At 41.8% G+C, this 15,545-nt stretch overlaps 1 protein-coding gene across 4 annotated transcripts in view; it reads left to right on the forward strand.

The window, feature by feature from the left end:
• The window catches only part of igsf21a (immunoglobin superfamily, member 21a), a 174,088-nt gene that overhangs the window by 138,965 nt on the left and 19,578 nt on the right, over positions 1-15,545 (forward strand). For all 4 annotated transcript variants that reach the window (XM_020096487.2, XM_020096489.2, XM_069532284.1 and 1 more), the window contains one exon: positions 3,957-4,072. In XM_020096487.2, coding sequence (XP_019952046.1) covers positions 3,957-4,072 — 116 coding nt within the window. The remainder of the gene's footprint in view (positions 1-3,956; positions 4,073-15,545) is intronic.

Consider the following 15,545-nt stretch of genomic DNA (forward strand, 5'->3'; position numbering starts at 1 on the left):
GCGCAGTCTCTCGGGAGCATTGAACATGCTCCTGTTCTGCACATTCACCAATCCCATTCACAGGGGTTTTCATTTATTTATTTATATTTTTTTCTGCTTTAGAATGATAGCAGGGTAACGATGCTTGAGGACATGGAACAAAAAGGAGGTGGTAAAGGAGAGATGGAGGGAGAGATCGTTATTGATGTAACTGGCACAGCCGCACTACCAGGGACAAAAGGAAGTAAATGCTGCTTTTAACGCAGCCGTGTACAATTGCGCTCTGAACAATGGGAGGGAGTCGGGGCGGCTCGTGGGACTACATGGCCTCCCATCTTTACCCATTTGCACTGTCCTGCTTTCAATAATATTGTGGAATGTAGCCAGCAGTTTATGCAGTGGGGTTTTGGCACAGCAAGGCAAAGGTGTTTCAAGATTTGCTTCTTTAGACTAAAATGTTTTAGTGTCAAGGTGAAAACCAGCAAGGTTTCAGGAAGTTGCGTAGCTCGATAAAACTTTATTCCAATAACCTTTGAAAGAAAACGTATTAAGTTCCAGACAGGAGCTCAGAGAAGATGTAACTCTTAATCACTTGGTGTTGTGTGGGTAAGAAAGTCAAAACAACCTGTCATGGCAGATTGTTTCGAGTGCATTGCTCCGTTTGTCATTCCCCCTCAGTAACTTCTTCTCTTCACGGTTTCCTGTTTTTCTCTCCACTCTCCGTCTTCCACGCTTGCCACACAAAGCATCGCTCCGTACCCAACTCATCTGTCCCCAGCTTCACTCAACCCCCTGCGTCGCCAGTCTGCTCCTCCGATCATTCTCCTGCGTGGCGGCCGGTCATTAAACCCCCGCTCACAACTCAGCCTTCCTTCCCTGCTCTGCTCTTTCCTCTGCCCAACGGCCAATCATCCAACCCATGCTCATGGCACAGCATCCTTTGGCTCCTTCCTAAAAACCACCATTTTCTACCGCATCGGTGTTCTGAATATATATATATTAGTTTTCTTCATGTAGATTGATGCCTTAATAATCTCTTCTTGTTAATTTACAACTCTCACTTTTAGAGTTGTTTTCATGTCATTTCCTCCCTTCCCCAGTTCCATAATACATGAATGGACATTGACCTACAAAGGCTCTTACATACTATCATTGATGACAACTGTGTTTTCAGTGTATTTGTACCAATGCAAGTCCCATTTTCTGGAAGACCTTGGGTAAATTCTTTGAATTATTCACTAACGTTCACTGATTACAATTTTCTGGTCAAAGGTCGAGGTCACTGTGGCCTCATTAAACACTTTTAGCCATAGCTCAAGAATTCATTGGCTTTTTAGCATCTAAGTTAACACAAATGTCTGATTGGATAAAATGATGAAGTGATGACATTTCACATCCAAACGCGGTCAACTTCACCGCGACATCATAATGTTCTGGAAAACAGTTTTGTGGTCATTATTCGACGCCATAACTCAGGAGGAGAAGGGGAGAGTGTGGCCGTATTTCATGAAATGTGTCTGGTTGGTGGAGACGTGCGCTGAAAAAAGAAAATTGATGGACCAACTTAAAAAAAATTACTTCAATTGATGCGACACAAATTAATAGAGTTTGTTCGACATAAATTTAGCAGGTTATTCTAATACAATTGAAAATGCATTTACAATAAATGTTTGTGTTACCGTTTGATGTTATTTTTTAAGTTGGTAACAATTTTTCAGTGTAACTAGTTTCTCTGCTCTTGATATTCTCCTCTGAGACTTCCACATTCTGTCTATCAAACTATGCAGAGACTTCTATATTTCAATTTATAAGTTCCTCTCTGCCTGTTTTGTATGAGCACTAAATCAGCATCGACATACTAGGCATCGTCAAGAGGCGAAATTTAATGATTTATATGCTGTTTTTTTAAATGATTGGTATTCAGGCCTCGGTTTGCACTGAGATGCAGATGCCCCCATTTAACACACCCATTCCGCCGCACACAAAAACAAGGGATTTTTCTTTTCACGCTCAACCTTTAACAAGTGGGCGAAGACAGAGCTGCAATTAATCGAGGTATGAAAGGCTTAAACTCCATCATCGCAGACAAGCATCTTAATCCTGCACAGGGTTGTTGTGTTTGCAGCTTTGCGCCTGTAGGTCTTGGTTCCAATCATGTTAAATATTTTGCCAAGGTTTACCCCCCCCCACACACACACACACATACACACACTCACACACACACACACAGGGCAGAAAAACAATGGAGCATCAGGATCGATACGCAGCTTCCCCCTGAACTAACTCGACTGGAGTGAGGAATTATTTATCTCAGCGTCTACATGGTTGCGTTATTTTATTCTAACTTAACAGAGCAACTACAGCTTTAGAGAAGTACTTGTGTAGGGAGGTTATCGATACCGATCAGTCGAGTGGAAACTTGCAATTTGACAGTAATTATATTTAATCTCATGATGGGATTTCCCTGAGATTATCTTTGTCTGAATTGAACGTGTGTGTGTGTGTATGTGGGTTTTGGTGTTTAGGAGAGTTTTCATTTACAGAAGCTAATATGGTGAAATCGAATCATATTTGTACAACTGCAGAGAATATCTGCACTGAGGCACTTTGCAGTAAGAAATTAGGGATGTTCTGTGTTTACTGCTCTCTCTTTTGCTGCTTTATGGAATAAAGCAGTCAATGGAACTGCTTTTTGTTTTTTTTACTGGGCTGATTATATTCTCTGCATATTAGTGCAATGTGTCCTTCCACTATGAGCCACTTCACCACTTGACACTGCTCCTATGTTGAGCACTTGAGCCTGATTGGTCAGGAACAGACACCTCGGACAGCTCATCATATGCCAGGTTGAGACAAGCTTGTCAGTAAGCTAATGGGGTGTTCTAAGGTTAATTTACAACCATATGAATCCCATCAATAAGCAATTAAGAGGTGTTGAAACACAGAGGCGCCCAGGCCAGGAGCTAAATCCCCCCCCCCACACTTTTAATCAATTAATTGCTGTGACATGTCTGTTTTAAATCGCCTGATGGATTTACACATAAAAGTGACACATGAAAAAGCCAATGCACCCTGCGTGACCCCTCTCAATACCCCCCCCAACCCCCTTCTGGCTAACGGATCCTGAAATTGTGGCTTTCTTCTTTTACGCAAAACGCTTTTTGCTCCGATTAGAGCTGAGGCGGAAGTATCAGTTGAAATACTCTGACAGCATTCCCCTGTCAAACACGGAGGTGAATTCTCTGCATCTTAAAAACCTCCTCAGCTGATGGAATGGGTGAAAAGTGCCTGTGATACTCATCAAAATTCAACTGGTCCTTATGTGCAGCTGGAAATTCATCTGCTGCAGTGGCATCAGTTAAAATCTGCGTGTTGATACATCCCGGAGCCGGCATCAATGTGGTCCATGAAGTATTCACATTCATATACGAGGAGCAGAGTGCTGCATGTTGAACTGTTGATTTTCTGGGGGATGTTGGAGATTTTCCATCCCTCACCTCCTCCTCCTCCTCCTCCTCCTCCTCCTCCTCCTCACCGCGCTCTTCTCTAACGCTGTGAAGTCCCGATCACGTGTTTTCTCTTTACACTGCGTTGTGGTGGGATCCCTCGAGAGATTCACACAGAGGGTTAGTGACATGATATGTATGAGATTTTCTACCTTATTTGCCTCATCTGACTCACAAGAGCCCGGGGGGAGTTTGAACATCCTGTCCCGACCGTTCAGTTGCCTTTTTAAGTGGAGATTCTCTCAGCAGGTTCTTGCTTTCTTTTAAAATATAGATGGAATCGTTGGATAGGATAAAGCAGGTCTGCGGATTTGTTCTAGTGCACACTGCTCTCGCTCTGCTGTCGCTGTCACCAGAGCTCCACCTATATGATCAACCCAAAGATGACACGCCATCACAGAGTAATTCCTCTTGCATTTTGTGTCTGTTGGAATATTGTTTGACGAAGCTCTCTTGTCCTGTCCTCCGCAGCACCTCCAAACAACATATCAGTGGTGGCAGAGAATACTCCGGCCCCATTCAGTCGATACCAAGCCCAGAATTTCACTCTTGTCTGCACTGCAAAGGGAGGGAAACCAGCCCCATCGGTGAGTTGCTACACTGAAGACACACAATGCTGCTTGTCCACTGTTAGTCACCCTGTTTACATGAGGGAGGAACCTGAAGTGAATGTTTCTTACATGCTCTTTTCTCAGGGGTTTCCAGATATCGGCACTCACATGTTTTTCCCTTTTCCTGCTAAGTTATCTTTTAATGGTCCAGTGTGTAAGATTTAGGTGAAAGGGAACTATTAGCAGAAATCTAATGTAGAATAATCCTCATGATGTTTTCACTAGTTAATTTCATCTAAATTGTATGAATTGTAGTTTTCTTTAGCCCAGAAAAGACCCTTTATATTTAAATACTTTACATTTACATGGAGAGGACCCTCTCTATGGAGGCCGCCATGTTATTTACATTAGTCCAGACTGGACAAACTAAACACCTTTTGAGTTTTTATGACAATTAAATTCTACCACAGGTTCTTTTTCATGCACATATCTCGGAGAACAGCAGCAGCATACAATCAATTGTTTTGCTAACTTGGTAAACGTCTATTGAAATGAGTTTACCTGTTTCGCTCGCACAGCCCAACATCAGCAGAGCAGCACAGCATGAAGCAAACAAGCAAAAAAATTAACAACAGCCCCATCTGTCCCAACACGGTACACCAGAGTTACACAGTGCAGTTTCAGGAATCCAGGGGGCGCTGTGGTAACAGACAGACATGCCATTCTCCCCATTACAAGTTTGTGTACCATCAAATTGTGTTATTTCAAGGTATATAAACAACCTTTTGTCGCTTTAAGAGAATTTCCAAATGACCGAGACAGCAGCTCAATCCTTAATCTATACATCATCATTAAATGCAGATGGATTCCTCTCACAACATGCCACACACACACACAGACACACACACACACACACACAGACAGTGTATCCCTGCAGCAGTTTAAAGAAGCTGTCACCAGTGTGGCTGTTACCTTCATTACAGATTGACTTGTGATTGATTAGCAGCACTAATTTAGTCATGCAATGTAGTCATTAAAAAGCTAGATCAGATTTAGGAAACAGACACATTAGTGTTATTGATGATCACATTCTGAGTGATTAATCTAATCACGGTGACGTGATAGTAATGATCCCACACACAGTTCTCATTGTACACGCTCTTGCGTGCACACGCAGTCAAGCACGGAAAAGTACACACAAAGACACACAAACCAAAACACATGCACTTTTTAGTAAGAAAGGTATGGTCTTGCAAATATCTGAGGCGTGTGTTTCTCTGTTTTGTGGCATATGAGCTTACGAACGCTGTTTGAGAGCGGTCTCTCGCTGTTTGTTCCCACTGGGCCATTAATCATTGTCCATGGGTGTACAGTAATGGACTCCAGACCCTGAGCACGCCTATCTCATGCAATTATGAGCCCAGTGAGAGGTGAAGACAAGGTGAATATGATTTCCTTCTCCCAAGTACTTCCTGGTTGATGGTGTGCGGAGTGAGGTTCCCCCCCGTTGTGATTTCACAGGGAGCCTTAAGCCATTAAAGCTCAGAACTGCCAGATCTGTTTTTTCCAAAGCTTAATGGAGGAAAAGAGATCTGAGAGGTTTCAGCTGGTCAGAGAGCCGGGACTGTCTCTGTGTCACTGGCCAAGTCACATTGTTGATGGATACCAGCTGTGACAGAGGTGTGTGTGTGTGTGTGTGTGTGTGTGTGTGTGTGTGTGTGTGTGTGTGTGTGTGTGTGTGTGTGTGTGTGTGTGTGTGTGTGTGTGTGTGTGTGTGTGTGTGTCATTGTGACAAAATGTGTTCCTGGAGACGTCTACCGTAGCAGCAGGGCAGGTGGTGTCTGTCTGTGGTGACATTTTTTTCCTACTCTAATAGCATCACAACTGTGCCGCCTCAAAACTTTACAGGTGTGTAGTTGAGATGAAGGCAGGTGTTGTCTGAGCGAGGACACAGAGTTTAGAAGTAGAAAATAGACCATCTACTAAATTTGAGGTGAAACCACAGACAGTAGCTGTGTCTCGATTCAGGAGCTGCATCCTTGGAGGCTCGATTTGAAGGCCAGTTGCATCACTGAGGTGCGACTGGACCATTTTGAAGGCTCCTCCAGCCGACACATATGTCCTCGCATCCCTAGAAACAAAGGCGCAGATGAGTGGATCATTCACAGGCCAAATTATCCCAGGATTCATTGCGCTTCAGTTACAAACCGAGGTAATTTATGCCGTCAAGCGATGAAACATCCGATAAGAGCTGACGGTACATATATATAAAAATCTAAGGGTTAACAAAACTCTCTCATCATATCAAACTGCAGCTCTGTTGCTATAGGCACCATCAAGAAGGACGGGACAAGCTGATGACGTCGTTCAAGGAATCCTCTTGAGCCCAGGCCGCCTCATTTCGGTTCTTTGCAGCCCCTGGACTGGGACACAGCTAATGTCTTGCGATGGGATCACACTTGGGGTGGCTGTGGCTGAGGGGTAGAGCTGTTGTCCTCCACCCAGAAGGTCCAAAGTTCAATCCCCAGTCGTCTTCCCATCTGCATGCCAAAGTGTCCTTGGGCAAGATGCTGAACCCTGAATAGAACAAAAATAAGTGCTGCTAATAGATGCACTGTGTGGATGTGTGTGTGTGAATGGTTGAATGGCACACTGTGGTGTAAAGCACTTTGAGTGGTCATCAGGACTAGAAAAGATCTTTATAAATACAACCATTAACCATTTTGCTGATGGGATCTCAATGCTTGTCAATAATGTCGTCATCAGAGACAATCAAGCAGAGTGTGCACTCGCACCCACACAGTCCTGTGAAGAGGTTTACTCTGACTCTGAAAGTGAAAACACCATTGTGAAGGTTTTTTATGATCATTGTGTTCACAGCATGTTAAGTATTTGTTAACATCGTGATTGTGAGTCATTGTATGAGCTAGAAAAGCATCTGAGGACTTGAACTGACGCATCTTGCACCTCGTGCTTGGATGAAGACTAAGTCCAGCCTTGCTTGTTAGACTTATACTGTATCTATAGGCAAACAGGCAGTGTTTACACTGACATGATGCAAGAAATGAAGCAAAGTCTGCCAATCCAAAGAAAGTGAGAATGAAAGCACTTCCAACTCTGAAAGTAACTTTGCATCTGTGGGGAGTTGACCATGGCCTGTCAAAGTTGCCTTACTCTGTTGGACTAAATCAAAACTCAGTAAACAAACTCTGACAGGTTTCACGGATTTTAGAAGCACAGTCTCACCAGACTCCCTCAGTCCTGCAAACGTCTCTTTAATCTCCTTCGAGATCTTACACCACGTAGCAGGAAATATTAATTTCTAATTGACTCGGAAAAAATAAAAAGTCTAGTCCTTCAAGAAGTAAAGCTTGCTCTCAGATTTTTGTTTGGTTTATCCTCAGTGAAAGGTTTTCTAAAGTTGCACCGTTACATCGCAGCAGTTTCACTTTGTAGAAAACTGTAGTTTCATGTTGTGGGACGACTTGTCAAGCAGCGACCTACCAGGCAGCACTGGTTATGAAATAGCTCATAAAAGCAAAAATGTATTTAAAAAAAAAAAGAATGTTGTATGACAGAAAAATAAAAAACATTGTGACATCATTCTTAATCGTTATCTATACATGATTACATTTATATAACTCTAACTGTGACCATTTGTTCTATTTACGCTGTTGTCTGTGGTCACGCTGCATAACAAAACCTCATTATTGTTCTGTTTGTAAGTATTTGCCTGAACGTCGCTGCTGCACTTCTGTGACTGCAAACTTCAAACGGCTGCCTTTCCTCCTTGATGAAACTAATTTAGTCTTTGTCGGTGCCGCTGCCCGGAGGCTTGTTGCAAAATGAGCTGTTGTCAGCTCTATTTCCAATGTCATATCATTGCAAGCCCGGTCTCAACAGTGGCCCACTCTCAGAAACTGGCCTGATTCATCCAGCCAGCGTTGAACCGCTGCTAAACATTCTGTGGCATTTCTCACACTGAGCTTTGTTTCTGGTTCATTGTTGCACCTTCGTTTGTTCAGTAAAAATAAATCAGCTCCTCAATAGACTGAATATAAACATTTGTCCTTCATGTGACACGTACACATGAATTTATCTGCTGTATATTCACTTATAGAATGTGCGTTGTACTGAGTCTGTGTATAAAAACAAACAACATGATAGACCTGGAAAGTGAAGCCAAATCCTCTTGATCGCCCCCTGGTGGCTGGCTGCACTACAGGTCATAAATCCCGCCCCGTTAGTGGACAAGACGTTGAACAAAATAAAAAGTACAAGTTATTGTTGATGCGTGGGTTCTCTCTGAGTACTCTTCCACCCACAGACCAAACACAAGCAGATCGGAGTTAATTGGAGACTCTAAATTGCCCTTAGGTGTCAATGTGAGTGTGGATGGTTTGTCTCTATATGTCAGCACTGCAACGAAGTGGAAACCTGTCCAGGGTGTAACCGCATCTCGCTGAATGTCAGCTGGGCTTCGGCCCCCTGCGCCCCTCAAAGGAAAAGCTGTACAGATACTAAATGGATGCCTATTTAAGGATTTGGTCATGTTAGCGTTTCTTCACGATGTATCTTCACAGAAATCTGCTTTGTTTCCTGATTCTTGAAAATACAACGATGCATATTGTCATCCTCAGCGCTGCTAAGAATATCGCTGCAGTTAATAGAAAAGGGAAGAGAGAGAAAATAGGTAGGAAAGATGAGAGCTGCTCATTATGCTGCAGATCAGCTAGAATCCTTTCAAGTAATTAAAACAAAACAGCCGCTGAGGCAACACAATCTTTGTGCTGTAAATGATATTTTTATCGTCACATTTTCGTGTACTCTATCCTTTTTTTTTGCACCTGTTGCATTTTAATATCTAAAAGTATGTGCTGCAAAATAAATAAATAAATAATGAGCCAACATCAAAAAGGTTGTGTAGCTGGGAGAAAAGTGAGAGAGAGAAATTTGCATCTATGTGTCAGACTCTCATTTATCATGTGTACCTGAGCTCTGGACTCTGAGTCAGACCTCCGGCTTTGTACTTGGTGTACACATGTGAACAACATGCTGTCAGCTGTTGACAGCGCTGTGTTGGAACCATGTTGTCTCAGATCACTGCAGCGTTACCTTTACCTCTCTGAACAAAGGAAACACGACAGCTTTCAAACATTTAATGCGACGTGTCTTTTTATACTAAACAGAGACATGAGCTTTGTGTTTGTTTAGATAAATTTGCTTTGGCTCCCCACAAAGACAAAATATTCCCTGTTGCTATGCAACATCCCTTTGCTTCATTCCAGCATCCAGTTAATGTCTGACAATTCATTCCTCTCTAACCTGCATGGTTATGTTTGTTTTTATTGTTTGTTCCCTAACAAAGGAAGAAGCTCTGAAGGAGAAAGTATTGTAAAAAAAAAACTATAATTGTTTGTATAGCCTGGTGCCAGATCTCTTAATCACAGCACACACCTATGAAAGTCGATGTTTTTCTCCGCATACAAATCAGAATTAATCATTGGCTTTTCATCTTAATACATTGCTAGCGAGCTACCTGGTGACATCCAGTCAAAATAAAAAAACTAAAATGTACTATTCTCAAATAATCCTATTATATTTCAATATTATTAAAGATAATCAGTAATGATCGAGTGAAACCGATGAAATGATGATTACATTAAAAGTTAAAGCTGATATCTTTTTTTGTAACAAACAGTAGATTCATCATAGTCTTGATCTTGTTGTGTTAAGTTTAATACAGTTTCAACACATAATTAGATAATTTCGGTGTCTTTACATCATGTTTGTCAAAAGTCGTCCTCTCGCACAAACTTTTTGGAGAAACCCAAAATGCCAAACTCCCCTCGTGCAGTTTTGTGAGAGCTGGATGCACAATGGACCACGTGTGTGAAAAAGTGTCTGGTATTATGTTTGGAGCTGTGTCGGCATCTGACGCCACTTTAGCACGCCGCTGACATATTGGTAATAACTTCCCAGTGCCACTCATTAGAACATCCTCAGAGTACAAGCAAGCGCTGATTGAAAAGAGGGAAGATAATGACAGTTAATAATACGAAGGAAAGCTGATTAAGTCATGGCCGGGATCGTTCAGTCTGCCTCTCTCTCCTCTCTCTGCCCTCGCTCTCTCGCTCCTTCCCTTTCATTGAATCACTCTGTCACCGTGAAAATTACCAGCTTGTCCTTTTGACACCCGCCATGATTAATTGCAGCAGCATATATAGGTGTGTACGGACCATTGCGCGATTGTTACGTTCTGAAAAGCAGATTTCGGATGTTGGTGAGGTGCGGGAGGCTTGGCAGTCTGCAGAGTGCAGGTGCTTTCATCACCATCTATTCAGACAATAATGCAAAACCCTTCACATGCCATCCCAGCTTAATGTCACCACCGCCATGGCATTGTGTACGGGGCCACTGCTCCGAATTACATCTCTTTTTTTTTTCCTGCGCTAATTCATTTCAGCATGAAGAAAGTGTCTTTTTTTTCTGGATTCTTTGTCTGCACATGTTGGACTATGAAGTATTTTGGGATTTATTACAGAGGCGTGATTGATAATCACTTTATTCGGTGCAGCTACACTGTCTGGAAGAGAACAATATGACAGCCATGCCAGAAACTCTCAAAAATCCCCCTTTTACATGAGAGCAAGCACCACCTTCCAAGTGCGACTGCTGCAGCATGTATTAACCAACAGGCCAATTTGTTGATTAAAGACAATATCGTTATTTAGCTCACTGCTTATGCATCCTCGCAAAACTACAAATACACTTTTATTCCTAAATTTTTCAAGATTGTGTTTCAAGTCATCTCAGAGGTGGAGAACTGGTTTGATGTGGGTCAATGTGCTGCTCGATAAGCGTTTTAGTTTATTGTGGAGCATTGGAAAAAAATCCTCTTTTGTCAATACTCACATAAACGGATGAAAAGCATCTCAAGCAGAACCCAAGTGCCCATGTCACTTTGTGAAATGCAACCATTCACTGGAGACATGTTTCACACTGAGAGACGTCCTCAGTCCTGGCAGCTTTGTAATCACTTTTGCAAAAATTAATCAGTCTTTGCGCCGCCGTTTTATCAGAATGAAAGAAGTGATGTTTTTCTGTTATCTCTGCCTGTCAAACAAGGAAATGTGTTGAATTATATTTTAGCGAATTATTAGGTTGCTCAGAGGAATACAGAGCAAGTTTAAAGCGCTGACAGATGTCGCCGTATTCGTCGTGCTCGGATTTTAAGATGAATTGTGGATTGAGAGGCTTGTGTTGTTGCTGAGCACAACGTGAACTATTTCTCCCTCTTTTCTTCCTTCGTGTCAGGCTGCTCTAAACTCTGCAGAACATTCAAAATGCCACAAAAAATACTTTAACAACACCTTTTAACACTTTTGAAACTTTATTCCACTCAGGCAGACAATCGAATCTATTATTTGGACAATAATTGGACGGTCGATTGGAACAAGCACATCCAGTACAAATCTTTTGATGCCTGTTGGATTAACAAACCATAGAACCTTTGGAAAAAGAGAAAATCCACATACCGAAAGCTGAGTGAAAGGATTTGTTTGCTGATGTTGTTTCAAGCACGAAGTTTCTACTCCGACTTCTGATAGAGAAACAGAGTCGCCATCTTAAATACCCAAGATCCATTTTGAAAAAAATAACGTGATGTATCGGCAATACAGAAAATGTGCATTTAATCTTAGATATCATAATAATTATCCATAGAAAAATGATGCTTGCACTCGATGAAAATTCTAATAAACATGGATGAGGCTCAGGAGAACAAGGGGGGCCTTCAATTAACCAGAGGGTCGGTGGTTCGATCCCCAGCTCTTCCTGTACACGTGCTGAGGCGTCCTGAGTGGGTGAAAGTCCAATCTGCACTGTGAAGGGCTTTGAGTGGTCAATAAGACCGTAGCACACGTCTTACTTCCTATACTGGTGCTTCAGTCCCAAACACTGCAAAAAAATAAATAAATGCATGAATAAGAAAAGACAAGAAAAGTTGTGATGAGACAGAGAGAGGAGGGCTGACTGCGGCACATCCCTCAACCCCTCGAATAGTCTAATTTCTAAACGTGTCTGTTTGTATCTGAGTCTCGAGTATTTCCATCCCCACCGATATATGTGGTCTGTTCTTGGTAATGAAAGGGGAAATGAAAAAGACGCAGAACTGCAGCATAAAGATGCTGAAATCACACTTCACTCACTCGCCCGCAGCAACGTATCAGTCTTCCCATTCACTCTCGGTCTTTGATGATTCGTTCATTGATTCCTTTTCTTATAGCTCAAGAGGACAGATGGCATGAGAATCATATTTAGTCACAATGAGATCTCTATGAAACTGATGCTTGATGTTCTGCTGGAGCCAACACCTGGATAAAAGGTTTTATTTCTGACTCACCCTCGGCAGGCGCATGTTTAATCAATATTTTCTTTATGCCTGTTGATATTTATAGAAACAAATCAGTTATCTGGGCTCACATAATTTAAATCCCTATTATACCAACCCTCAGCCAACGCAGGTGTTTTTGTGTACCTGCGCCATTTTGTCCGACAAACACTACGGAGCAGGTGCGCGGCTCGTTCTAATCCGCGCTGCTGTCTCTCCACCTGCCGCGATAATTAACGACGTGTTTTAATGCACGGTGACAAAAAAGCTTCTCCGCTTTGCCAGTTGTCGAGTAGTCGGAGGAGTCGGAGGTATAGGCGCAATTGGGTCGTTCGTCTGACATTGATGTTTCTACTTCTTGTGCATTATTGGATTTTAGAGCCTGGCTCTGCTGAGCTCACGAGGTGAATGCAGATTAAGGGTCCTGGGTATTTAATGGTCTCTAATGGTGAAATTCAATAGAATGTAATTATTTGTAATAATGGCACTATGCAATAATTGTATTGAGTCACACATTTAGAGGACTGTTAATTTGAAATGTTGACAGGTAGAAACTGTAGATGTTGGAATAAGTGAAAATTGAAAAGATCTGTGACCATGGACACGGTGAAATGTGTGAGTTTGATTGCAGTATAACAGCAAAAGTTTGTAAGAATACCAGACACAACCTCCCACAGCTCAGTTGAAATCAATCAAACTTTATTCATATAGCATCTTTCAAACTATTCACATTAAATTCAAAGTGTTTTATATGTTTTTGAGGATTTAAATTAATGTAATTAAAGTTCAGAAAACATTCAAATTTTGAAACTATCGTATAGTAATGCATTTAATAATAGAAAAGTCAGCAGTGATAGAAAATATAATCAACACATACAATTATCAACATGACAAGTTTAGTAAAACAAAATACAATAAGATGAATAATAATGATAAACCATCGAATTATAAAACGCTCCTTAAAAGCCAGACTAAGAAAGTGGGTTTTTATTTTACATTTTTACTGTAACAGCTGAAAGCAGCTTCACCGAATGTTTTGGTTCTGATGATCTGATGCTTTTTTTCCTGAAACACTGAACATGAGCCTTGAAGTTAAAATCCGAGTGAAACATTACTCCTCAGCTCTGTCCGAGCGTTCAGGTCAATTGGAGTGTAACCACCTACGTTTGCACCTGAAACTTGGCTGCACTCAGCCTTTTTATTTAATATTTTATAACAGTGTCGTGTGTGTGTGTGTGTTCCAGTAAGTCCACTAATTAAAATCTAAGGTTGCACTTGTAGGCACAGTCATTAGTCATCTTTTAACAACAGACTGCACCAGTGTGAGGTCTCAGTATTTTCCTTACGTGGGTCATTTATCAGACTTGATGGGCAGAGTGGAGAAAAGAAAACTTCAGGTACTAATTCAACTTATTCTCTAACACAGGAGCAAATTAAATTTAATGAAAATCTATTGCAATGAAAAACATAAAAAAAATAGTGTTGTGCATCAACCTCTGCAGTCACATCCAGAAATGAGCAGCACAAAAGGATCCAGCTTCTGTACTGGGAGTGCACTGTAGATAGATGGGGCCACAGAGCAGTGGGAGCCTCACAGGTACAAGCACCGGGTTCTTCAGGAGTCATTAAACATTTTATCATCTTTTATTTTCTCTATTTATTTTTAAGCCACGTTTACCGACAACAATCCTGAATGCCTCTGAGCAAGGTACCCAGCCCACGTGCAGTGGATGTGCACCAGTCTGCTCTGATGGCAAGCATTAGACGGTTTTTAGAGTCGGCTATAAATACTGCGATACAACCCGGCAGCACAACGCAGCTTGTAATATAATGATGTTGCATCTGTCGCGGCAAACATAGCCGCAGCAACACGGAGGCCCCGACACAAACAGCTCCCATCCATCAGTGATTTAAAATAAAGTTGTGAGGATAAAGTTGGAATTGAATCAAACTGATGAATACGTGCGTTTAAAAGTTTCATTTGTTGTCGAATTGAGGAAGGAACACTTCTTTTCAGCTCGACATTGTAAATATGTATTGTGGTCCACGGATTAAAGAATCCATCCAGATTGCAAATGTAAAAATATCATTTGGAGTTATTCCTCAAGGGCCCGGCCTTATCCTGATTTGTTTATACTCATTAGTGCTGTTTACCCTCTGGAGGCCCAGGCCCTAGAGGTGGCACGGTATCAAAGCCAGCTCCAACCACCTCCTCACAGAAAAACCTCAAACAATACAGTGAAACGCTGTGTTTACAATAATGACTCTCTGATCTTTGGCAAATTGAACTCAAATGTCCAATGGTGCTCTGAAAGAAATGTGGATTTAGTTTTCCCCCTTTTTCTTCAGCAATGAAAATCTATAACTAAAAGAGAGAAGCCATGTTTGTTTCTAAAATATCTCCGATGCTGATATCTGCAGGTCACGTGCGGTGAATTCGTCGTAGTGAGGGATGTTGATAGACTCCTGAAATGGTGAAGAAATTCCTGAAATATTCTGGGAAAAGACTTTAAGTGGAAGCTCACGCTGCTGCAAGACTGACACAGCAGATGAGCCAATTCTGAAATCATCTTTTAAAGCTGCGCTCATCAATACTTTTATGGTCGGACGTATTATTCTGTGCATGGAACTGCACTTTTCACCACTTTCCTGTAGTGTTGGTTCGCTCTCATCGATCACCGTAGAAACACGTATCTGTTTTCAGATGAAAAACCCTGTTAAACCCACTGTACACTAACGTGGTGAACATGTTGGAGCATTTTGTAGCTGCAGAGTCGTTTATTGTGCTTAGGAGTTGGAGAAAGAAAGAAAAGAGTCATTGTCGGACGTGATGTGCCAGTTTTTGTATCTTGGCTTTCTACTGTCCCAAAGTCTACCACAGCAAATTTAAGCCATTTTCAGACGTGAGAAATTGTTCAGAAAATTGGGTCAGGACATGCTCCAGAGTGGGTTGGTGGCACAGGCAGGAGTAAGGAAGCAGGACATGATGCATTCAATGTGCTGCAGAGTTCACATTCTTTTGTTCACATCGACTCCAGCGTCTACTCTTATCGTCAGTAGCTCCAGTCGTTTTTTCCAGTTGAAGGCTTTGTCCGTCTTCTTCTTTGTTTCCTTTTA

This window comes from Paralichthys olivaceus, chromosome 2 (assembly GCF_024713975.1).
Source record: "Paralichthys olivaceus isolate ysfri-2021 chromosome 2, ASM2471397v2, whole genome shotgun sequence".
In the NCBI taxonomy this organism is placed as follows: Eukaryota; Metazoa; Chordata; class Actinopteri; order Pleuronectiformes; family Paralichthyidae; genus Paralichthys; species Paralichthys olivaceus.